The sequence below is a fragment of the Nymphalis io genome, chromosome 18 (assembly GCF_905147045.1).
Source record: "Nymphalis io chromosome 18, ilAglIoxx1.1, whole genome shotgun sequence".
NCBI classification, from domain to species: Eukaryota; Metazoa; Arthropoda; class Insecta; order Lepidoptera; family Nymphalidae; genus Nymphalis; species Nymphalis io.
In genome coordinates this window covers 4,302,531-4,329,774 of record NC_065905.1, presented here as the reverse complement: position 1 = coordinate 4,329,774, position 27,244 = coordinate 4,302,531, and the positions used below count along the sequence as shown (strand labels likewise).

Sequence of the window (27,244 nt, the reverse complement as noted above, 5' to 3'; positions counted from 1 at the left end):
GTGGAGAGCCATTTACGACCACTGGTCTCGGGAATACATGACGATTTGCCATAATTTTGGTCTTTTCAATGTTCATCCCGACACCTACTTGTCTTGAAGAATCGCTCAGGCTGTTTAGCATCTCTTCCAAATCCTGCAGAGTCTCCGCCATGATGACAATGTCGTCGGCAAATCGCAGATGTGTAATGTGTTGGCCATTTGTATTAAAAACTTAGCATACAAAAACTGTATTAACGCAAGTTGTGTACGTCAGTTATATATATGCATATCAGATAACTTTCCAGTGTATATTTTTTTCTTTATTATATAAAAGAATAGCCACTCACCCACCTAAGTTAGCAATAAGACCACCGAGCAAGTCAAAAGCAAATAATAATAAAACATGCAATATTAATAAAACTTGATGGATATTGAAATGGCTAATGATTAGGATTCTTAGTGAAATACACGTTATATATATTATTTTATTGAAGATGGCTCTTTGAAACGTCAGTGAACAAGATTAAATTAAATGTCATTTTATTATTGTTTCTGAATGTAGGTTAGATCGAGGAAAACCGTCACGAGAGAAGAACCATCAACCATCACATAATTACAATTTATGATGATGTCCTCCTGACCGATATCAGTAACGACAGCCAAACAAAGATTAGTCAAAAGATGGCAATCCGACACGAAGGAAAGTGTTCAGGCGCGAGCGACGGCTTTACGTGGTTTCCGATGCACGGGAGTGAAACTATCAACTATTAAACTCCGGGCTGCTACTGAGAATTTTCGACAGAAAAACGTTTTTTTCGGCTCGACTTAGCGTTTGAACCCATGACCTCGATGTCTGCGGTCTTATATCTAGCCACTAGACCAACGAGGCAATCTAACAATCTATACTAATATTATAAATGCGAAAGTAACTCTGTCGTCTGTCCGTCTAATACGCTTTCCCGGCTATATAATTTTAATTATGTTAGGTTTGAAGTAAGCTTGAACCCTAAGGAAGGAGACAGTGTACTTTTTTAAACCTAACATCTTTTACAAACCTAACAGACTTCCCCAAAACGTGCGCGAAATCACGGGCGAAAACTAGTTAAAAATAAATTAGTTTATTTCCTTAAAAAAAGATACAGTTCAACTTAACAATCAGTAGATGACTTTTTAGGCTTTAGGGGCTGTGCCAGAAGTAATAACAGTTCCTTATCAAAACTTCATTTTAAATAGAAATGTTACATATAATATAATTTTAAGTAAAAATAAATACAGTTTTAGAGATAAATAAAAACTATATATTTTTATAAATTAAATGAACTTTATGCAGACATATTATGATATGACTCAATAAAAAGCTTTTTACAGTATATTTCTATATTTAAATGTAGAAATATGAGATATAACTATTCACACATAGAAACCGCATTGTTTTTTTTAGTTTTAAAATTTACTATTTATTAATTACTTATACTGAGTAATTAAATTTACCTCTTTTTTACTAAATCATACTTATGGAAATGTTTTCATTCAATCTTTTCATTAAAACCGAGCAAAGAGCGCATGCGCCATTTAAAAAAAAATACGCATGCGCGGTATAGTTTCCAAGATGGCGGATAGTGGTCGAGTCTTAACCCATTGTAGTGACTTATTTGTGCTATAAATAAAAAAATAACCCAAAATATACGGTTAAAGGGCAAACTATAAGTAATAAGCACATTGTTTTTTTAAATATAGTGAATGAATAATAAGTGATTTTGTATGTAAGAATTGTTAATTCAATCACTTTAAGGTTCATTATGTTGACAGATCAGTGGTAATCATTGAGTGACTGCAACACACTCCGAGCGTTTGAACTTTCAATTGTCAACTAAAATTATCAGTGTCCAGAATCTTTTGAATAAAAATTTCAGAATATGATTAGTTAAAAATCCGATTGTCAAATACTTGAATTTAAAAAATTGCAGAAAATTGGACATGTGATGAGAGGTATGTTTTTATTCCTATTTTTTTTTAAATTCTAGTATACATTTTGAAACTTACAAACAGATTGGTAGTTAATTCGTATGTTTTTATTGTAGTTTTATTTAAGACTGAATTTATTTTTCGTTTAGATACCTATTTATGTTCTTCAAACGTTTTTAATTAACATATTTTCATTTAATATTGTTAAATTGAACACAGCTTATTGAACTTATTTGTTTAAATGTTATTGTTCCGTCCTTCATCTTAAAAAAAAAACATAACGAACAATATAAATTAATAACATAGAACTCTTCTAAGCGTTCCTCAGTTCTTACGTGGCTTTGTGAAAAAAGCCACTTATGGGAATACGTGTGACATACAAAAGAACTGTTAATACAGTGGACTTGTAGTTACCATGCACAATGCATTCAAAAATAGGCTATATTTGCATAGCTCTAAATGCTATAATATCGTTTGTCTGACGTACATATTCTGTCAGCATAAGCAGATCCGAGTTGAATTTTCTATTCATAATTGGGGTTGCATTAATGCAGCATTTTAAGCCAGCCAGACAGACGTTATTATTTAATATGAATTAATATAAAAACTATTTTCAAATTTATTTGTGTTTTATAATTAGTATTTTTAACGCACGCATTATATAAAATGCGTGCGTTAAGTATAAAAGCTAGCTTAATTATTATTATTATTTAGTTTGAAGTATCATCGAATAAAAAATAAATAAAGAGTAACTTTTTCACCATCGGAAACGTAGCAAAGCGAGTGGTTAGTTAATATTGCTGTATTATCTTCTTTCGAATGTCATATCAATAATGATAAAAAGAGCGAAATCCGTGTTTAAGTAAAAACCGCCAAGCAAAATTTATAAGTAAGGACGTAGGTCTTTTTTTTAAATTAAAATTATATTCGATATTTAAATAACATTATTTTGCCTCATTTATAAAAGCTATGACTAAATCGTTGAAGTCATGATTTGGAAATAAAACTGTTTGTTATGTAGAGAATAACATTTAATAAAATGTATTTTAAAAGTTCTCTGAACAGTTGGAGTAATTTGTATGAAAACTCTAAAAAAATACGATCGAATTTACATATGTATAATATTTTTGTTATTATACTTTTATGTTCAGTTCAGATAACAACGAAACAGCAAAAACTTCAACAACTGTTCCCGCAAAAAAAAAAATTTGATATGAAATTTACGTTTTTTGTTACTGATCACTAAGAACACAAAACCTCAACCATTATCTTAATTTTATAATCTGACATTTTATTCTTATAATTTTCGTTACCTGTTTAATGTGACAGGGTACTACTGTTGATGAATAATTAACAGCCTTACTTATACATATTGTTTAGCGGATGATTAGTTAAACACCGTTGTGTTTTTGTCTAATGTCCAATCAATAATGGCAGAAAGAGCGAAATCAGTGTTTAACTAAACAGCCGCTTAGCAACGTTTATAAGGCCGTAAATAATTATTAATTATGATTAACTTTACTTTGATAAAAAACGTGCACAGACTTTCACACACATACTATTTTTATAATCATTACATGCTATTTTCTTTTTTTTGTCTTTTTTTCTGTGTTAATAATATAAATATATTAAAATAAAAATGTAAATAAATTTCTAAAAGGTCTAAAAAATATATCAAGTATAACATGATTGTCTATAGTTTTGTCTTATTTAGTAATGTTTAGTTTTTTATCAATGACATTATATTTATATTCAAATTTACTGAAATATTTACATCCTAAAATCACACACACACACATACAAACATATTCTTCATCACCACACTCACAGGACGTGTGTGATTCGACGTGATAGTTAGTATCGTAATTCCATTTTTTGTATCTAGGTTGAATTCAAAAACAAACACTAGGAGATTCGTTGATTTTTGTGCTATTAAATTAAAAAATTGAAAAGCCTTTTTCATTTAAAGCGCGATGAAATCGTGAAATAAGCCAGCAGATAAAATAAAATAATGATTTGATACATACGACTGTCACTTACATATACCACTATACTGGTAGTAGGATTTTGTGCAAGCTCGTCTGGGTATGTACCACCCACTCATCAGATATTCTACCGCAAAACAGCAGTAATTGGTATTGTGGTGTTCCGGTTTGAAGGGTGAGTGAGCAACAGTGTAATTACATGCACAAGGGACATAACGTTTGGTTATGACTATGTTGGTGGCGCATTAGTAAAGTAAGCGATGGTTAACATTTCTTACAATGCCGATGTCTATGGGTGTTGGTGACCACTCGCTGTATTTGTAGTTTTGAGAAGACTTTTTACAATTGAAAAATAAAGGTCGATTCAATATTAAAATTGTGAATTTTAATTTAAGATTAAAATAAATTAATTAAATTAATTTTAATAGAAAAATCTTTTTATTATATTTTTTTTTATTATTGTAATTCGTTACAACTTTTGTTGAATAACAAGTGTTGACCAACTAAAATTGAATCTTATAATAAAAATACTAGTTAAATAAGAATATGATTTGAGAAATTAAAACAGTGTAGGACTTGTCGCTTCGAACAAGTCATTTACGCTCTAGTCGAAATAAACATACGTCAATATTCAAATTGGTTATTTCATTATGATTTCCAAATCATTGGTCTCAATAGCTTTACGGGTGGTCTGGCTAGCTATACGAAAGGTGAGCCTTTGAGATATTTTCGTCCCCAATAATGACACAACCTTTCCTCTCGACTCATGTACGCTCAGAACTTATTTGGCAGTGATTTTTATAAGTTGTTAATAAACAAGCACCACCGAATTTTCATGTGCTTAATTTTATAAATCATCTCGTGCTCGATTGTGATGGAAGACATCGAGGATACATCCGACACATGCTAGTTGAAGTCTGTCACGAGTGTATCCAAAACGGCGTTGAAGCGGCTTGGTGGAATTTGATAGTTTTCTTCTAAATAGGAGAGGAGGCCTTAGCCTGTTTATTAATGACCTTAAGTGGGCTGTAATAGGCACTCGACCTCATTAGCCGATAAAGGTTTGAGTATCGGAAAAAATTAAAATAAGTGGTTCCTTAAAATCAGATTGATAGTATTCTTTGATAAGAAAAAGTATCCTTTTTATTGGATAAATAATAAAAGTGATTGTAACCGATTACCATGAAAATCACATAAGTTTTTTCATGGAGTATTTTTTTATACTATTCACCTGTTCCATCTAACTACTAAATGGCGCTGCAGCACATCAATCTCAATACCATTAAACCCATTACTATTTTAATTGGTTATATATTCAGACCGGACAATATCGAGTTTTGTTACCATAGTCATATATGTAGTTAAACCAAAAGTATTCCATAACTTCGTTTGTACGATTTCGCATATTGGGGAAAAGGTAGAAATTAGATTCGGAAAATTATAAAATTTTCTTACCGAAGACATAAAAATTATTGAGTAATGAAATACGTAAAGAAAATTATTCTAAATAAATGTTTAGATATTATATTACTTTTAGACTAAATGTTGGGTAACTTTTATGTTTTTTTGTATTTTCTGTTATCATAATACATTACAAAGGGAAACTTTATTTTTATTTGTTTTTACTACGTTACAAATATTTGTCGTTATTTTATGAATAACTTCTTGCTTTTTATTCAAAATATTATTAGCTTCAATATCGTATTTCTTTATTTGTACCTATAAATTATTTATACTTTTTTGAAAATGATTGAACATACCGTTCAATCAAAATATTTAGTCATCAAAATATTTAGTCATCATAGTATATATATTTACCAATTAATAAAATAAATCATATTGTTTGTTATTGTTTCTGTTTTTAATAAATAATAATCATAAGTATCGTAGGATGACCGGATTCAATCCCATATTGTTTTTTTTATAAAATAGAAAGGCGGACGAGAAAATTTTTCATCGACATTAATACTGTAGATATTAAACATTTTATATCAATGCGCCACCAACTGGGAACTGAGATGTTATGTCCCTTCTGCTGTACTTACACTGGCTCACCCTACAAACCAGAACACAAAAATACTAAATTGTTGTTTATCAGTAGAGTGTAATATGTGGGTGGGTAGGTACCACCAGAGGGGCTTGCGCTAATCACAATAAAGCGCTATCACCAAGTAAAATATAAAATCATTATATTTCAATATAAAAACAAATATTTAGCCAGTGTGAAGTCGGTACTATAACAATTAATAAAATGTTTTCTTAGATCTGTCTTTACATTCGGGGTTCAGGAAACCGGAAGCCATTATTTAAGACAAGGGAATAGCTTTTCGTTTGATATTAACGTATAAAATATAAAAGGATATGTGTAAATTGTTCATTGATTTGTAATAAATTCATCAGCATATAAATATTATACATTTGAAGATAAAGGAAAAAACGCAATTCTTCACGAAAAAAAACACGTTTTTTTTTAAACTTACGAATTTCACAAGTTGAAAACATTCAACAAATCAAAAATCGCACCAATAATAATTAATTACTTCAGTTCAATACTTCAGACTTCACCAATTCAATTTCTGTATACTTAACAGCTATCAAATTGTTATAAACTAAAAATCGATAAGAATAAAATCGAACCCTGTGTTTAATGGCCATGAATCGGTATTCAAATTCAAAACGTTTGTGGGAAGCATTTTGTGAGGCTGTAAAATTGTCGTTAAGCGCATTCATAGTTTATCTGTCGTTTTTATTATCTGTGGTAGCTTGTTTATAGTGTATCTGTAACAAATAATGCCAATCTCGTTCTCGCCCTTTACGGTGAATAATGCTATCTTGTTGCTTAGTTATGTTATTTAAATTATAATGTGATATTTAAATTATTTAACCATAATGTTGTAATATGTTATATATCCATTTGTTTCTGTTTTTATAGATTTTCATTTATTCGATTATTCAAATAAAGTGCAATAAGCGAGTCTATTTTTTTTATAAAAAAGGGATTTATAAAATGAATACTTCAAAATTTTATTTTTATTCACATCAGAAACATTTCCATCGCTGACTACTTATAAAACGAATCTATTTTTGTATGATTTTATTTATTTACAGCCAGTTATTTCTCTAATAATAATACAGTTATATAAACTTTGAAAATTCTTTAAATTTTTATGAATAATCATTGATAAATTTAAATAACACGTGTACATTTTTTTGTCTAATTTCTGCGTACTTCACTGTTTAAGAGAGGCTAGTGTTCAGTTAAATTGGTCCCTGTTCACATGAGCGTCCACGTGTCGAGTATGTCGCTAGAACCACTAAAATGTTACGCCCGATACCTGCTGCGACGTGACTTGATTTTAGGTACAAAATTTCTATGCAACTAATATTCCTATATGCGTTCCAATACCTTTATAAATTTGCTTGTAAAATATTATCCGATACGACTACTACGAAAAACCTTCTTTATTAATAAATATACTCTCTGATGCATGTAGCTATTAAAAAGTTTTTAATGGATAGAATGGAATTAATCTCTATCTCCGTTCTATTCTGCAGAGGCCCAGGGGGTATCCTGGAAGAACTTTCACACGTAAAATAGGGATAGCTTAGTCCACCATAGATACACCGCAAATAGTTACATGATTTATAATTCCACTGACATGCAGATTTCTTGATTTTTAGTAATTTAAATCTTAAAAGTTTTGCCATTATGACACTATGTCATTTCAATATGTTTTACTTATTATTATATTTTTACAAAAAATACTGTTACTTAAATGTTGAGCTGTTTAATAGGTTCTTTGATCCACCGAGATATTTTGTCATACCCACGTTTTTCATAGAATCTTTACAAAAAACTCTTACGTCATTTAATATTAAAGTGATATTTTCCGCTTCCACCGATATAATACAAGCGTATATGAACATTATTACGGTTCTCATAAAAAATAACAAGGGGAGGGAAATTGTGCCGTCCTGAATGCAGGCCTCAGTACGCTCCTTAATCATGCAGGAGTTTTTAAACACATCTTCATTGTATAGCATAGCATAGCAGTATGTTTTTTTTTGCATTTTATGCTGACGTTGGTGCTAGTGTACAACCAACGTGAATTTATGTTTTAAATTATTTAGTAAGTACCGAAGTGCAATTAAACTTGCTTGCTTGATTTGACATATTCGAGGAAAATTTTGTTTTTGTATTTTTTAATTAAGTTGCAGTAAAATCTTTTTGATTGTATATGGCTGGTTTTGATTATTTGATTAACAATAAATAAATTATATTTTAAGAAAAATTTACAAACGGTTTTAGTTTTTCTGTCCGCTGTCCTGTCCGATACATTTTGAAGTTTTGTTACAAAAGGGGAAAAATTATGAAAGCCGCTAATACTTTTCGACGTTGATGGACTAAACGCTTAACTTACTGACACACAGTAAGAGTAGCACGAAATTAGTTCAAGCGTTTACATTATAAGCGAATTTAAATAAGGATTTTTAAAATATGATTGCTATAAAATATAAATTCACTGTTTTTTAATCAATTGTTTCATTATGTACCCGCTCAGACATCGGACTGGTAGCGGGCGTAAGAAAAAATATACGTAAGGAAAATTGGCAACCGACTATATCCTTAATATTAATAAATTTTCAAAAAGATTTAAATTAAATTGTTTTATTCTTTATATTACACACATCCAATTATATATAAGTTAAAATACATTCCTAAAATATGGTCAGACCGGAAAACATTTTAAGCCCTTTTTACCAAAAGTAATGCGACGACACCAAAATCCAATTTCAGGTGTCGCTGCCGATAAAGATTTTGCATAAATCAGTGATATAATCCAATATTACAGAGTTTTAGCCTCCCCAACGCCTAATGTCCCATTGAAATCTCTATTCCAATTTAAATGAATTATTTCATTACCCTGCGTGCGCTTGAACTGATTCTAAGCGAGATTCGTAGACATAAATTCGAAATTGATAATAAAACTTTCAGTAGGTAAGTTTTATTCAGATTGTTAACTTATATTTTATAGTGTAATTGTTGGTGTTATAGTTGTTAATCAAAATATAATTTATTGAAGTAGGTTCTTAAAAGTAGTTTGAAGTAGTTTTGAAAAAACCCATAACTATGCAATGGATCGTTTGGGCACCAACGAAAAAAAACTTTAGGCAATAAAAACTATAAATTATTATTACATCCCTATTGTTTTTTTTTTATAGAATAGGAAGGTGGACGAGCATATGGGCCACCTGATGGTAAGTGGTCACCAAACGCCCTTAGACATTGGCATTGTAAGAAATGTCAACCATCGCTTATAGCCAATGCGCCACCAACCTTGGGAACTAAGATTTTATGTCCCTTGTGCCTGTAATTACACTGGCTCACTCACCCTTCAAACCGGAACACAACAATATCAAGTATTGCTGTTTTGCGGTAGAATATCTGATGAGTGGGTGGTACCTACCCAGACGAGCTTGCACAAAGCCCAAATATGTATGTTGTATATACTGCATGAAAATCAATTACAAGCTGCACGCTTTTTTATCGCTTTTTATTTATATACATATATTTTATTTAAAAAAAAATATATCGAGTAATACGCCTGATATATTAATATTATTTTTAACAGTTTTTCAGAAAAAAAAATTTACATTGCTTAATGCAGGCTATCGTTAAGAAGATATTTTTTCCTTAACATACATTGCGTGTGTCAAATTTTTGCTGATGCAAATTTTTGCGATGTTTTTTCCTCAACAAATGAAAGTCTTCTGTTGAGTTTTACTTGTCATTATTTAAATTTGCAAGAGAGATATAAGATGTTTGATCTACTGATCTATATTTTCATCTTATACACGTAATATTAAATTATCCATACAGGTAATTATGTTATAAGAAAAGTATTCGTTTTAATTAAGATTTGTAATATATTTGCGTGAATTCCAAACACACAAACGAATCGCTTTTTAAAATCAATATGGTCAACAACGAAAAGACGATGGCCCAGTGGTTAGAACGCGTGAATATTTTCCACTCAAATTTTGTGTAAACTCGGGCAAGAACCACTGAATTTTCATTTGTTATTTAGTCCTTATAAATACATTTCATGCTCAGTGGTGAAACAAAACATCGTAAGGAAATCATGTGTGGTGGATTTTTGCCACAGGTTTATCTCCTGACCCGATTTAGTGAAATTGCTTTTACTCACAATTAATAGTACATAAAACAAGAAGTATGAGTAATAACTTATGTACCTGTGACACGATGTAACGTAAATAGATTTTTTCCGTTAAATCCAAATTCCACATATTTCGGCACAAAAACATTAAAAATTAATAAAGATTTCACATTGATACTCCATGGCTCAGTTGCTCTACAAAATACAGCTAGTTTATCCATAGCGAGTCGAGGAGTTCCCCTAACGATCATTATATAGGATTCATCATGCTTTCTTGAAAAATAAATATCGTGGGAAAACATATATGCATAAACATTATGTTTTAAGAAAACTTCTGACGAATATTTATGTGACAATTCCTTTTAGAGTTGCGCAGCAGATTAGGAGAAAGCTTCTACTTAATCGTATGCTTAAGGTTAGGATGGAAGCTTAGCGGTTGTTACTTACTTTTGCAACTCATCATAATAAATTTAATTTTGTATGTAACCTAAATAGAAATAATTATTTGTGTATTCATTTTAAAATTTTTATATATAAATATATACAATTTAGTTACTAGTTCAAATGATAATTAATTTGACATTAAATGACATATTATGTACTTTCATTTCATACAATATAATTTTACAAAAAAAAAAGATTATAATTTATATATTGCGTAGGTTAGGCTGGAAATTATTTTTTATTTAAACTTTAACATTACGTTCATTTACTAAGTAAGACATTTGAGAATTTAGGGTTTGTCACATGATTTTTATGAAACTATATGTTGGTACCAAACATATTTTTTTAAAACATTAGCGATCTCTTATTTAATTAAAACTAAGCAGAGTGAATAATAATTGCAAATTTAAGTTTCAAATATTACGTTAAAAACATAAACAAAACTTATATCATTGCCAGCCAGTATAATAATAATAATAATATCCTGGAACATTTATTCACACACGGCCATCTGATCCCAAATTAAGCTTGTAATATGGAAACCAGAGAACTGATATACTACATATACTATTTTTCTTTTGTAAATACATACTTATAAAGATAATGATGATCCATTGTTAGTAGAATTATCCACTGTGTCTACATATGCTCACGATTACAGAAACCCAGTGCATTTGAATATAACACGTAAGATAGTTTGACGATAGAAATATTGTTACGGTCGTTACCGTCTTAATGCCCTCCAACTTCTCAACGTGTTCAATAGGAGTTTCCGATTAGTTCCACAGAAACTAACGTGGAGTAAAAACGGATTTCGGCTAACTTCCGTGCTTCATTTATATGTTATAATTGTTTATGTAACTGGCTCTTGAAAATAGGTGGAAACTTCACTAATGATCATTTATAATAATTATGTTTTGAAACGAGACGTGCTTAACACTTGGTAGGATTATGTGCAAGGCCCTCTGGGCAAGTACCACCCACTTTCCATACATTCTACTGATAAACAGCAATACTTAGTATTGTTGTGTTGATGTTTGAAGGGTGAGTGATCCAGTGTAACTGCAGGCACTGCACATTACATCGTAATTCTAGTTGGTGGTGCATTGGCGATGTAAGGAACAGTTAATATTTCTTAAAGCTCCAATGTCTATGGGTGGTGGTGATCGCTTCAAAACAGTTAGCCGATTTGTTCGTCCGTCTACGTATTTTATAAAAAAATAGTGTGACATTTTAATTTGGAAGGGTAACATTTTCGTCCTTTATATAAATGATATTGGTAGATTTAAACTAGCTAGTCGCTGTTTGCGGATCTAACTTACGATTGTTGTTGAAACAAAGCATACAGCTTCGTATTGTTTTCTAAAATCAATAGCAATTTAATTGCTATATATATTTTATCTATGAATCTGTGAAAAGTATTAAAGCATTCCTGACAGATAGATTTTTAAATTTTGGTATTACCTAAACATTTAAATTACATATATGAATATGAATACAGGAAACCTATATTGGTTGACGTTGGAACTAAAGTTTTATGTGAATATTCCTAATTGAAGAGTAGATAGGAAAGACATAAAACGTATTGCTAAAATTATTATATTGAGGAACATAACAATGAATCGAGTTTTTTTTTAAACTTTATACTTTTCGTTAATTATAAAAATCTATACATTAAAATTATCTGAACTTATATTTTACTATTGTATTTTACGTAAAAATTAAATAATAAATTTTATATTTTATGCCTTTTAAAAGCCACTGCTACTCTCTCCTAATGAATCTCATCACTCCCTATATAAATTCTTGGAACAACAATATTTCGATCGACAATATCAATTAATATACTCAGTAGTGGTAGTAGTATTCGATGGTTAAGACATTTTTGCATGATGTTCTCTAAGAGGAACTAAGCAACAAATAAAGTACATTTATGTACAGTTTTTAATAAACATATAGAAGATATCAAATCAATTAATAAGAGTCGTAATCCCCGACACTAGTTTCCAACTATATCCAATCTCAAACAGAAGTTACCGATTAGTTGCAAACTTAACGTGTAGCAAAAACAGGCGGAAAGCATCGAGCTTGAAACGCTCCAGAACTTAGTTATGAGTTAGACTTGAATTGATAATAAATTGAACATATATCATAGCGTGTACTTTGATTCGCTTTGTTTTGTATACGCGATCAATTCTTGATAAAATTATTTGAAATATTAGAGACCATAAAAGAACCGAGCTGGTCATCGAGAACTCTTAAACCTTAATTTCCTTTTATATCATGGAAGGGTGAATGAAACATTGTAACCAATCCCTGCCTACCTTAATTATAAAAAAATTAAATATTCATATCTTTATTATTTAAATAAAACATTGGCTGGTGATTTCGTCTAGTTAGTTAGGATATTAATAATGTTGTTTTCGTAATAACCGTGTTCTTTTAGAGCGTCAGGAATCACATGGTCAACAAACTATAGGGGAGTCAAATAAAACTATGTTTATCTTTTAATACGTTTTTATTATTATTTTTATTTTTATTTATTAATATATGCAAAATTTTAATTGATTAAATTAATTGACTGAAATTGTAAACGATTTCAGTAATGAGATCCCGGTCCCATTTCCTTTAACACCTCTTACGAGTACTTAAAGGATGTCGCTCCTTCCCATCTTTATATATTTAACTGATTTAGAAAAATATAAAAGGGGGAGGAAACTGAATTGGCCCCATACCCGCCATCAGCTACCACCACGCATCGGTGAACCTTCCTCGATTATGGGACATACAATTTTATAGTGCGCCCACAATTAGTTAATAATATATGGAATGGAACTAAAGTCCATTAGGTATCACAGCCGTAGCTGACGTGTATAAAAAACTGAAAGTCTTATCAATAAATCAATAAACTAGACCGTAGTTCAGTAGAAAGCACAGTCGTAACTGCGGTGTTTATAAAGTAGCCGTAGCCACAACAATAATAATAACAAAAATAAGGAACAAAGTCCAAAGTTCGAACAGTCAAAGCTGTAGAAAAGCCGAAGCTAATTGCTAAAAAGCTATTTGTTAAAAGGTGTCCTTAAATAAGTAAACCATTAAATGTATGTTCAAAGAATAATATATTCGTATAAACGCTAAAAATATACGAGCGAAGTCGACGCGTAAAGAAAATGGATACAGTAATCCTCTTATGCCTCCCGATTGATGTTTAATTTCTCGATATAGACGTTTAACCAAAAATCTTCAATCCATATTCTTAGAGCCCACATATGTATAAGCTAATGACTATCTTTGTATGGTAAGAAAAAGAAAATTGATTCAAATATATAAGTCTAAAAAATATAATTTAACTAAGTATATTTTAGTCTTTATTATAAAAAGATAAGATATTATTAATCTTTATAAAAAGTTGATGAAAATGAAACCTTTGACTAATGTAGTGGAAAGCGTGCTATGAACTATGAACATTTCATACCACTAATGTTCTGATACTTTGTAACTTGCAGCGTAAAGCCAAATCTTTATGTATAGTGAGGATGATTTCCGTAGCCTACATCAACTGTTATCTAAACAGAATTTTCATACGATTTTTTATTTGTTCTATAAGGTTTAAATAATGATATAATTTTCGAAATTTGAATATTGAGCCATTATATATTATATAATTATTCAATAGTTTCATTCTATTTTACTGTCCCTATTTTGTTAATAATAATGGCTTTATTTAAGATAAAGAGGTATATAATGTGTATGTATTTTACTGGTGGTAGGGCTTTGTGCAAGCTCGTCTGGGTAGGTACCACCCACTCATCAGATATTCTACCGCAAAACAGCAATACTTGATATTGTTGTGTTTCGGTTTGAAGGGTGAGTGAGCCAGTGTAATTACAGGCACAAGGGACATAAAATCTTAGTTCCCAAGGTTGGTGGCGCATCGGCTATAAGCGATGGTTGACATTTCTTACAATGCCAATGTCTAAGGGCGTTTGGTGTCCACTTAACATCAGGTGGCCCAAATGCTCGTCCACCTTCCTATTCTATAAAAAAAACTACTTATCTTAAATAATAAATATATAAAATATTTGTTATTCACGTAATTTTAATCGGTCCTTTAGTTTTTTTCCACAAAGAAGCTTTTAGCTTATTCCACATATGTAACTTTTATGTACATATATGTGGATTATTATTGATGATCTTTAGCTCATCTCTTTTATCGATATTAACAAGAATACCTAAATGCAACTACGGTATTAATAACGATATTAATCGATATTAACAAGAATACCTAAATGCAACTACGGTATTAATAACGATCCATTAATGTAACAAGAAAATGTATTTATTAAATAAATTCTTGTATTGAATTTGTTTTCGAGAACATCGTTGCATATAACGTATTTATTCACAATATTGTCTTTGATTTTCTTTTTCCCCTTCCTTGCTATTTCAGACACGCCTTTTACTAGTCAAGTTACTTTATGTCTCAGCAACATTCGAGAAATACTATCTCTATATTCAGGTTTTGAAGAATCTTTATTAACGAAATAATCAAAGCGCGTTTGTATAAGCAATAATGTTTACTTTGCATAGTTATACTTGTAGTTTACTATCTTTGTTTGTTTGTTTCAGATATGATTGATCTCAAATCCATTAATTTGATTTAAACTTAAGAAGCAAAAAGCATGTATCATAGCTTTATTCCATGAAACAAAATATGGAGAAGAAAAAAAACAGCATTAACGGCAAGTACAAGAAAAATGGTAAAATAGGTAATTATGATGACGTCATCACAACGTGCTGTCTTTGCATTCAAACAAAAAAGAGTAAAAAGAAAAGTTTGATAGCTGGATGTATAACAAATTTAGGAATACTCACAATCCTTATTGTTTATACATTAGTTGGAGCATTTATATTCCTAGCGATCGAAGGAAGTGCTGCTAAGGTGCATCAGAAAACTTTAGCAACGACATCGTATCATGCAAATGAAAATAGAAAATCTAATCCCTTACCGAAAGTTAACAGCAGCATCGGACAAGTTAGTGCTGAATTAAGAACGCAAACAGTAGAAAGCATTTGGGAAATAACGGTATCCTTGAATATCCTGTATAAAGAGAACTGGACTAGACTTGCAGCTCAAGAAATTGCTAGATTTCAAGAAAAACTTATTGCGCGAGTTGCTGCTGACGTCTCTGAACAACATGGAGATGTTAGAGCATTAGAATTGGCTCCAGCATTGGTTACTGATGACTATGAGTGGAATTTCGCCAAAGCATTCCTTTATTCCTTAACAGTTTTAACAACAATAGGTAAAGTTTAATGATAAACATCATAAATAAATTAAGCTAATTAATTTTTAAAAAAAACATTTTTTGTTATAATCTAGCAATCTAATTTATTTTCAATTGTTTATTTACAGGTTATGGCAGTGTGGCACCAAAAACAGCACTTGGGAAAGCGGTCACGATTGGTTATGCTGTTATAGGTATACCACTAACACTATTATATTTATCAGTGGTGGGAGCGCTCTTATCTAGACTTGCTCGTAGTTTCTTCAGTCGGGCGTTATGTTGCTGTTTATGCTTAAAATGTGGATATTGTTGCCTTGATAACAAAACAATAGCTGTGAAAGAAAGGAAAGAAAAAGTAAGGCGTCAGGATGATTATAGAAGTCAAACCTTACATTTACAAGAACCGTATTATGTTCGATCACCTTCGGGCACAATTATTTCTGCATCACAAGCTAACAGTCTGAGTACAAATTCTATTAAAGATAAGACTCAAGGCTTACAATTTCTACGTGATTGTGACTCAATGAGCTGTGCTGACACTGACTCAAAAATATCTCTGCGTCGATTCTCGATTCTTGCACCAATTTCATTATGTCTAGCAGCTATTTTCACCTACATATTTTTTGGAGCTCTTGTCTTATATCAACTGGAAGGTTGGAGTCCTATAGATGGAGTATATTTCTGCTTCATGAGCCTGAGCACTATTGGTTTCGGACATTTGGCACCTGGTTTAACTCAGAAAAATGGTGCTTCTTCTGGTACTATCTGGTTTTGCTCGATTTACATTATGATTGGTTTGGCGCTAACAGCTATGTGTTTCAATGTTCTCCACGATGAGATTGTTCACCGATTAAGGCACCATGAGAGAATACTCAAAGTAAATAATCTGAAGAGTTCAACACCTGAATTTCTTCAGCGATCTTGACGAGACGAAAGCGGGAATTTCACAGAAGAGACAGTAGTCAATTCTGATGTGGAGACACTCCCCGAAGTGTTGCACCATATACCTAATACTAGGTACGAGGGTAATACGATACATCGATCCGTTTACACTCTTAAAGAAGAGAAAGAACCAGAACGGGCGACACCAATGTAAAAAGACGTTCTTTTAAATCTTTATAATTTAAAAGTTGGAATTCGAAATTGGAGTTTGAATTTACAAGATTTGTTAGGACGAGTGAATTTTAGTATAGATAAAATGATTTTGATAAACATAATAAAACGACTGAAGTGTTTGTTAATTACTTTAAATAGGTAAATTTAGTGCCAAATTAGACAAATAATTATATTTGTCTCCATAAAGTTATACTCTCATAAAATAATTTAAAAATAAAACCTAATTATATACTAAGAAATTAATATAATGTTATAAAATAAACTTGTTAAATTAACAGGTAACCATTTTGTATAAAATAAAATTTGATCAACTTTTAATTCAGTTATTGGAATTGCGTTAAGAATTAAGACTAATAGGAAGAACATTAAATTTTTAATTGTATTATTAATGGCATTAAAAGTTAAAGTACTACAAAGGTACGTCTGAAGTGTTACGGATTTCCTAATAAAGGTTTTTTTAAGCGTTAATGAAATAGGAATTGATTACTTAGGTTTGAGAAATCAACTATACCTAATTAATTAATGTGGTTTCCTGTATAGAGATGTTAGTTCGTACATAGTGTGAATTTTAACATCTATATATGTATTTAAGGACCTAAGACGTTTTGTGCAATTATACCAAGTGTAAAAAAGATAATAAAACATTTTTATGAAAAGCGTTGGTTATTTTTTTAAAATATGTGTTATTCATTTAAGGTTAGATCATGATGACCTAGTTTAGGTATCTAAATAAATATAATGAATTATATTGAGAACACTGCGGTTTTTTTTATGTTTTATTTGATATTGTATTTGTGTAATTTGCTTTGAATGGATCATATTTTCCTGACAAAGACGTATCCGCTATTCTTTGATGTTCCGTATTGTTCTTTTAGTTTGTATTGTAGTTTTAGTTTTGATGTAGGAATTGTTTCATTCACGAATACAGGACTGGCTGACGTGTAGCTTACAATCCAAGATGGGCTATCCAAGTTTCGAAAAGAGCAATGCTCGGTATTTCTCTACGCGACCGATCGTAATAATATAATCCGTAGACAAACGAATTTAACCACTATAACTCATAGAGTTAGTATGCTAAATTGCCAATAGGCAGGCCACATCGTTCGAATGACCGATGTATGTAATACGATGTAATAAGTTTTTTTTTTTTATAGAATAGGAAGGTGGACGAGTATATGGGCCACCTGATGGTAAGTGGTCACCAAACGCCCTTAGACATTGGCATTGTAAGAAATGTCAACCATCGCTTATAGCCAATGCGCCACCAACCTTGGGAACTAAGATTTTATGTCCCTTGTGCCTGTAATTACACTGGCTCACTCACCCTTCAAACCGGAACACAACAATATCAAGTATTGCTGTTTTGCGGTAGAATATCTGATGAGTGGGTGGTATCTACCCAGACGAGCTTGCACAAAGCCCTACCACCAGTAAATACCACCAGTGATGGGATAGAAATATCTGCGATGAATGAAATTCGAAAATGATTTATATAATTATGAGAATTTATTAAAATAGCTCCTTTGAGCATTTTTGAATCATCATGTTATAGGATTAAATCGTATTAAAATTACTTCCAGTTACAAATTCAGATTCTACCAAAAAGATGCAGAACCTCGGTAGTTCTTTTTTAACATTGACGCAAAAGGAGGGTTGTTATAAGTGTAATGTGTGTATATGTGGCATGGTAGGTACTACGGAGGGACCGAATTTGATTTAGTTTTTTTTTTTTTGTTTGAAAGGTGACTAGACTGAAAGTGTTCTTAGCTATGATTAAAGAGAATCTGTTCAGCTGTTTGAAGGTCATCAGTTTTTATATATTAGTTGTTGAAGGGATATGTACAACTTCTATTGGTCTGATCAATTTAAGTGTTTTCAAATCAGCAGCAATTCCTCACCAACAGATACAAAAATTGTTATTGATCTTGTTAAAACGGTCTCAATAAATAGGTTTTAGATTTTTTTTTTAATCCTTAAAGTCTTGAAGAATACTAGCTAGTCATATTAATAACACACATAAACATACATATATCTTGTAAGTTACTATGAAATATTAGCACCACAAACTTAACTATCGCTGTATAAAGGTAGCTTACTTTAAATTTAGTTTTACCGCACAAACTTATACAATTAAAAGGAATGTTTTCTATCAATGAACGTCTGAACATTTTTCACAAACAAACAAGTACTTAAAAGGAAGATATCGGTTAGCTTAACTTATACATTATGTATAAGTTAAAATATAATATACGGAAATTATAAAATTGTCACTTATACGAGAAAAGACAATAAAATGAAGTTTTCCCAATGGAAATAAAATGTGAATCGTAATCAAAGATCACAGAGTCAACTCCTGGTCAGTGGTAAAAGAAGATATTGTGCGGAAACCTGCATATTTCGAGTAAAAAGCTGTTACATATATATATGTGTAAGCAGAGTGGTGGTTGAAGGTTGTTGAAGCTCTAATTCTATTAACCGTTAAGGTCGGTCTATATTACGTCAAATACCTTTATTCGATACAGCAAAATGTTTTTTTTTCCAATTATTTGCCTTTTTTTTCGTGGAGGAAAGGCATTTACGCCTCCCGCCCGGACACGACCGGGACGGGTATGTGGGACTCACGGGGCAGAAGGCCATCGACCTACCTACTAAAACCTCCTCGTTTCCGCCTCACCGCATGGTGGCGGGGTTACGGGAATGCGTTAGCACACCACCGCGACCCCGCCTGCGACCGTCGCTTTGGGTGAGCGACCCACCGAATGTTTTTTATTGAGGTTTTATCCTCTTGGCCCGGCCGGTGAAGGCAAGGCCCTCGGTCCCACCACAGGCTGGTGCCTGGATGGGGAAACGAGTTTGAGAAGGCGGTGACCGAAGTCCGTACACAAATGTACTTTCTTATATATATGCTATATTTATTAATGTAATGTAAATGTAAAAAATACATATCTGGACTAGATAGTCCAGGTAGTTAGAAAAAGAAGAAAGATAGTGAAATAATTAATCACTGTGTGTGTGTTTTTATATAAAATAGGTAGGCGAATGTGCATATGGGCCACCTGATGGCAGTGGTCACCAACGCCCATAGACATTGGCATTGTAAGAAATGTTAACCAGCGCTGACATCGCCAATGAACCACCAAACTTGAGAACTAAGATGTTATGTCCCTTGTGCCTTTAATTAGACTGGCTCACTCACCTTTAAACCGGAACACAACAATACTAAGTACTTCTGTTTTGCGGTTGAATAGAGAATGAGAGAGATTACCCGAAGAAATCTCTCATCACAATTTTTACAGTCGTGTGCAATTAATGATATAATGACGTCCTTTATTACAATTTTGTTATCATTTCATTATATCTTTTATTTAATCTAATTGTAGGTTTTAGTATATAATACATAATGTATGGCTATGTATGTACTGGTGGTAGGGCTTTGTGCAAGCTCGTCTGGGTAGGTACCACCCACTCATCAGATATTCTACCGCAAAACAACAATACTTGATATTGTTATGTTCCGGTTTGAAGGGTGAGTGAGCCAGTGTAATTACAGGCACAAGGGACATAAAATCTTAGTTCCCAAGGTTGGTTGCGCATTGGCTATGTAAGCGATGGCTGACATTTCTTACAATGCCAATGTCCAAGGGCGTTTGGTGACTACTTACTATCAGGTGGCCCATATGCTCGTCCGCCTTCCTATTCTATAAAAAAAATGTATGAGTAGCTGCGTGAACAACAGAAACATTACCAAAGCAACCAAGATCCGGCTCGTACAAACGCTTGTTTTCCCCATATTTCTATACTCTGCGGAGACGTGGACTTTGCGGCAGGTCGAAAAAAAGAAGTTCGATGCTCTGGAGATGTGGTGCTTGAGACGAATGCTAAGAGTTTCGTGGACCGAATTTCGCACCAATATCTCCATTCTTCAAGAACTCGGCATCAAACAGCGTCTTTCGACGCTGGTTCGAAAGCGCATACTAACATTTTTTGGACACGTCTCCCGGCAAGGAAATGACTCCATTGAGCGCCTTGTTATTCAAGGCAAGGTGGATGGCATCAGACCACGTGGAAGGACGCTCATGCGATGGACCAACCAAATAAAAACAACTGTTGGTGGTCCTTTACATGAATGCACCAGCCTCACCACTAACAGGGACTTATGGCGAAGGCTCGTGAGGCGAATAACATCTGCGCCGAATAATTCATAATACTTCATGGCGACCACGACCGCTCTGACAAGAGCGTCACGACGAAGAATAAGAAGTTGCGTGAATATCATATTCTTGTAATTAATTTAATATATGAAAGGGAACTTCATTTTAATCAGTTATCTATCTACTTATCGTTTTTTTTTTTGGTATTCTATCATTTTGACAGGCTTTACAAATGCATGTTTCACTATAAAAGTAATTGTATTGTAAATTATTATAATTCGCTTTTTTTTTAAAGTTACTGAGTTCTAATAAAACAAAGGTTGAAACAAAACTCTTGACATTTGATACCGAATTAAATGAGATCGTAAAAGGAATTCAGCGAAGAAAATTTTCTCACCATTCGTTATTACATTTTGCGCGATCTCTTAAATTTATTACGTTGTTAGAGAAATGAATTGTTTAATGTACCGTAAACCCGTTCTCTGTTTGTACATTCTTGTGACGATTATACAAATATTTTGAATAGTGAATTACATTTTAAGTAAATAATATATTTTGTAGATTTATAAGGTGCTTTTTTATTCAGTTGTTATTATTTTTAATATTTCAAGTGTATTAACTATTCATTGGATTTAAAGGGATATAAATCCCTTTGTGTACGTGTCGATTCAATTTAAAATTACCGTTCTTTTCCACTTCGTTTGCTTTTGAATATAGAAAAGTGTTTTTATAAAAGTTATTTATGTACTTTGACTGCCTCGTTGGTCTTGTGTCGTGTTATGTCTTGTCTTGTTGGTCTAGCGGCTTGATGTAAGGCCGCAGACCCGGAGGTCCTGGGTTCAATTCCCAGGTCGGACCAATAAAAAGTTATTGGGTTTTTCTGTCAGAAAATTCTCAGTAGCATCCCGGAGTCTGGAAATTAGAAGTGTGTACACTCCCGTCTTTCGGATAACACCTAAAGCCGTTGGTCCTGTGCCTGAACTTTTTCCGGTCGTGTCGGATTGCCGTCTCATCGGATTTCAAGAGTGAGGGAAAAGAGAGTGCACCTGTGTTTGCGCACACGCTTGTGCACTATAATATCTCCTGCGCAGTTGGCTAATCTCTCTTGAGATTGGCCGCTGTAGCCGAGATCGGTCTGGAGGACATTATTATTATTTATGTACTAAGATACTTATATAGTACGAGTCATACATTAAGACTCCTGCACCAAAATTGGGCAAATGTCGCTTCTCCAATGTGGATTGGTGAAAACAAGTGGCAGATTTTCATCCGCCACATGCAGGTGATTATAAACACAAATTAATCACTATAAATTCACTGATGAGTTTAAATTTGGAATCATTCACGTCTTCTGACCACTAGGCCATCACGACTCAAAGCACTTAAACAATAAAATAAATAATATTATTGAACATTGTTTATGAAATGAAACATTATTTTTTTTAAATCAGAAATTATAATGAATATATTTTTATATCAATTTATTTACTCTTTTTTGACAATGTTATTTTAATAAGCAAGTAATTATCATTAATGATTATTTATTAGTATTAAATTTGATAATAATAAACTTTTATTATTAAGTTTCTAGTGATTTACCTAAAAATAACATTATTCATCTCATTTATTATTTTTTGATGTAAATCACGAATAAACAAACAGATTGTGGGACAACTAATGTTCTTTCTGGACGAGGATAGGAGTATAATTATGATGCCCTCCTGGCCAATTTCGTCCACAAGGGAGAACGACTGCGCAGGCCATATTATAATAAACAAGTGTGTTTTTAAACACAGGCGCACTCTTTATTCCTTCACACTCATAATCCGAAGGAACGGCAAATCCGACGCGACCGGAAAAAGTTCAGGCGCAGGCTTTACGAGCTTACCGAGTCACGAGAGTGTACACACTGCCAACTTCTAGACTGCTACTGAGAAATTTTTGACAGAAAAAAAACAATATTTTTTTATCGATCTTACCGACCTGGGGCTTGAACAAGGACTTAGCCAAAAGACCAACAAAGAAGCCATGGAAATATGTTAGTATCTAAAAAGTATTGAAAAGTATATTATGTTCTTTCAGGCACCTAAAGCCAGAATGTTCAGATTCGCACCCTTTGCACGCTCCTTTCGGCTCGCGATCTAATATTTATGCATTTTCTATTTACAAAGGTAAATTTATAAGGTAAATACTAAATTTATTTTATTCCACATTGCACATATGTTGAAAATTATTCTGTAGGATATAATATAATTCTTGTATAACTATTAATATGATAATTAATTAAAAGCGCTTTAAATTTTTTCTGTACTTCTTTTGTCTCAAAAGCGTCGCTGCGACTGATTTAAGAAATAAATATATGTTTGAAGTATAGGTGACATGCAACAGATGTGGCTGTAAAAAAATGTACTAAGCACCAAAAGTTTTTTTATCGTTATAAAACTAAAGGGTTTTACAAAATATACTAATAATATACTAGTGAGAGCTTTGGATTTTTTGTAAATATAATTAATTATTTGTTATCTATATAGTGTATGTAATATACTATTATGAGTATAAATCAAAAAAATGTAAAAGAGGATGGAAGAGGAGTAGCTTACGTTTTTGATCAGACACAACGCTTAAAAATATAATGTACTTTACATAAAATACTTTATTTTTAACAAGATTAACAATAATGTTTTATACACCATCTTAACAGAGCGAACCTATTAATATATCTTCGCAATGAGGTATGATCTACACTGTGGATATTGCGAACATAGAGTGGAAACGCATTGATTAGAAGGCTTCAGTTTTAAGGTAAACATAATTGCAAGAAGGTTTAGATTTTCTTTAAAAGTAAAAGTATTTTCAGCAAAACTTAGTGTATTTATTTTGACACGAATAACTTGAAGATAGATACAACACGGCGTTATAATGTTTGCGTTTGTGTATAATAATTCTATGTTGAGCGAAATTATGTTTTTAGAGTAATGATGGAGCTGTCTGGATTCTGTAGCACGTAAGGATTGTTTGGCGCATAACAAACAACCAAAACAAACTTTAATTAACGTTCGCTTTGTATATGGCTTAAACTGCATTTAACTTGAAAGTACGAAACTTTTTTTATATAATAAAAGTAGACTGCAATAATGTTTTGTTCGTAAATGCATTGGCGAATTTAATGGAATTTTTAAAAGAAAATATTTTTAGCATTCCTTTTATTTGATACTAAATTTACATCCGACTGTCTTTTTTTAGAAATACGTTTCACTTGGTAACGTTTTGTTTCATCTATTAGTGGTTTTCGAATCTTAAATATACGGGGACTAAAATATTATCACATAAAATGCTCATCACCGAAACGATCATTACGGATTTAGTTGTATATATCTAAGCCATTTAGTTCTCGATAATTGGTTATGTTTCTGGTCCTTCGTCACCGGATATTTAATTGACGTATAGTAACTTGTAAGAGCCTGAACGTTAGATACAGACAGTTTTTAATATATTTCTTTACAGTGGAAAAACTTGCATTTTTCCTCGACAATTGTCATTGAGGTGCTGTCACTTTAACTGCCTTTGAGATATTACCTAATTGGTTAGTCTGCGTTAAAAGCGGCCAAGCGGACAAGCGACCAAGACAAATATACAAATTGATATATTAAAATTCTGTGGGAGTCTTTCTAGTCACACATATGTATATGAGTGTGTGTTTGGTATGACAACTTTTGGAACTAAGGCTCTTAAGTATACATTTACCCTCTTCTCTTCTGGGTAGGTCCCACCCAACCATCATACTTTGTCAATCATTACTTTGTATATTGTTGTGTTCCGGTTTGAAAGGTGAGTCAACCAGTGTAATTACAGGCACATGGGACATAACATCTTAGTTTCCAAGGTTGGTGTTACATTGGCGATGTAAGTGATGGTTAACCTTTCTTACAATGGTAATATCTATGGGCGTTGGTGACCACTTACCATATGCTCGTTCGCCTACCTATACTAAAAAAAACAAAATTACCAAGTCTCCAGGATTTACAGATTCATGCCAACTGAAAGATTCTATGGACTACATTGAGTAAATCGAATTGAATTGCAACTCTCAAACAATTCTAAAGAAAAATCTCCGATACTTTATAAAGTACCCTTGCGAGATAAATAAGCAATTAAAACAGCTGACTGGTCAAACGACAAACGATTGTTTTAGTAGTAACTTCAACGTCACGCTTTAAGCTCACGATCTAATTAGAACACTCGCAAAAGCGTGGATGGTCAATGTTGGCTTGCCGGTACTTGGCAAATATTTGGTACAAACGGATTGGAGTGTGGATGTAACATAAGGCCTTATGTAAACAACCAATTGACATTTAATTAAGATTGGTAAAATTATTATGGCATATTATTATGACATTTTTTAAGTATATTTATCGGCGTGACAGAATTCCCGGATAGAAGCAACAATTATATTTGATTAATTAATCTTGACAAACAATTATTGTAAAATATCAAATTATGATACTATAACTAATTTCATTATTTTAAAATATTTCTCTTATGAGATTTTAGTTTCGCATTAGTACGGGCGCCCGATAGAAATCTGTCAGAGCGTACGGACCTCTAGTGTTATATCATTGAATATAAGAAGGTATATTGATAATCAGTTGACGTTTTTCTATACTTGCTACTAAATTATATGTGAGTTTGAGCGACCCTGATGGAAATGGTGATTGTGACATCGGCTGATGACGAAGCTGATGTCACTTTTTTTTTTAATTACCTCGGCATTGGTGTTTCTTCATATATAATAGATTAGCTATTGCCCGGCAGCGTTGCAATGCTTCTTTTGTAATCTATTATTGTATAAGAAAAGTAAAGTGCTCACGTGCTCACAGTGATCTAAAAAAATATAAATTGTAATCGATGATTGAAATAAAACTTCTATATTTCCTTAATTATATCTTCACAGTGACTGGCCATTAGAAAAAAAAGAAAAAGAACACACATTCATTTAAATAAACAGACATACGTATACAATTTTTATAAATGTGTAGATAGATAATTAAAACACATTTTCCGTTTTAAATAAACGTATTGTTACTTAATTGCTCCGGCGAGATTGCCAGAAGACTTTTTTTAAAAGTCTACCTACGTTGTATTGTGTTACTTCAACTGCTTCCTAGTTAAAAATCTTTTTAAAGTAGTTTTTAATATCGTTACTACAACCAAAGATGCTTTTTATATTATTTTGACGGAGTCATTTTATTTAATATATTTTGCAAAGAACTTTTGAATTTATATTAGGACACATACCACAGAGCAACACACACACATTCGTAAGTATATAAATTAATTAATATTTAGTGTACACTTCCTTGCTTTCAAAGCCTATGATTCCATTTATAATGGGATGATTTGTTTCTCTTCTTATTTGGTATTTGTATCTAAACTGGAGGAGAATATTAGCTAGTCAGTTTTAATTGATTGTTTAAATAATAACGGCATCGTAAATGTTGCTTAGCGGGTGTTTAATTAAACAATTCTGTGTCGTCTTCTTTCAGATATCAAATTAGTAATGACAGAAAGGGAGAAAACAGCGGCCAAGCGACATTTATAGGTAAGTAGGAAAAATACAATGTTTAATGTGGCTAGGTTACAGGATAAGCTTACTGAATATCGGAAAAATGTTACAAAGAAAATATTATTGGAAATCTTAGAAATAATACTAAGTTTAAAACAATTATATATCATGAGGAGAAGGAACTGGTAGTTTATCTTCTAGAGTGGAAAACTGCAAACATCCGGTCTCAACGGCAGCGGTCGTATTTACTGTACCTGTCTACTGTAACGCGTGCTGCTATTGTTACGCTATTATACGTAACTAAGCAGATAATATATTGCAGCGGAATCTTTTAAGGGTAATGCGATACCAACCTTGGAAACTACGAGTAAGATGTTATTTACCTGTAATTGTACCATTGGCTCACTCACCCTTCAAGTAGGGACACAACAATTTTAATTATTGCTGTTTGGTAATGTTATATGTGATGATTGGGTTGACAACTCACACGTACTTGCATAAAGAATATTTGATATGATTATAAGATCAAATATTTTTTGTACGTTGTGGTTACGCTTTACGGTTACGCGCCGAA

General features: G+C 32.2%; 1 protein-coding gene across 1 annotated transcript; it reads left to right on the top strand.

Moving 5' to 3' along the window:
• The first annotated feature begins 1,609 nt into the window (after nucleotides 1-1,609).
• On the top strand, nucleotides 1,610-17,065 carry LOC126775549 (TWiK family of potassium channels protein 7-like). Its single transcript, XM_050497572.1, has 4 exons — nucleotides 1,610-1,686; nucleotides 1,789-1,968; nucleotides 15,182-15,858; nucleotides 15,969-17,065. Exons 3-4 carry the CDS (start codon nucleotides 15,255-15,257, stop codon nucleotides 16,763-16,765), a joined length of 1,401 nt encoding a protein of 466 aa, XP_050353529.1. The 5' UTR covers nucleotides 1,610-1,686; nucleotides 1,789-1,968; nucleotides 15,182-15,254; the 3' UTR covers nucleotides 16,766-17,065.
• Nucleotides 17,066-27,244: the final 10,179 nt, after the last annotated feature.

Coding starts and splice junctions, on each gene's coding strand:
- LOC126775549 (XM_050497572.1), top strand. CDS start 15,255: ATGAAACAAAATATGGAGAAGAAAAAAAACAGCATTAACGGCAAGTAC. Junction 15,859..15,968: donor AACAGTTTTAACAACAATAG/GTAAAGTTTAAT, acceptor GTTTATTTACAG/GTTATGGCAGTGTGGCACCA.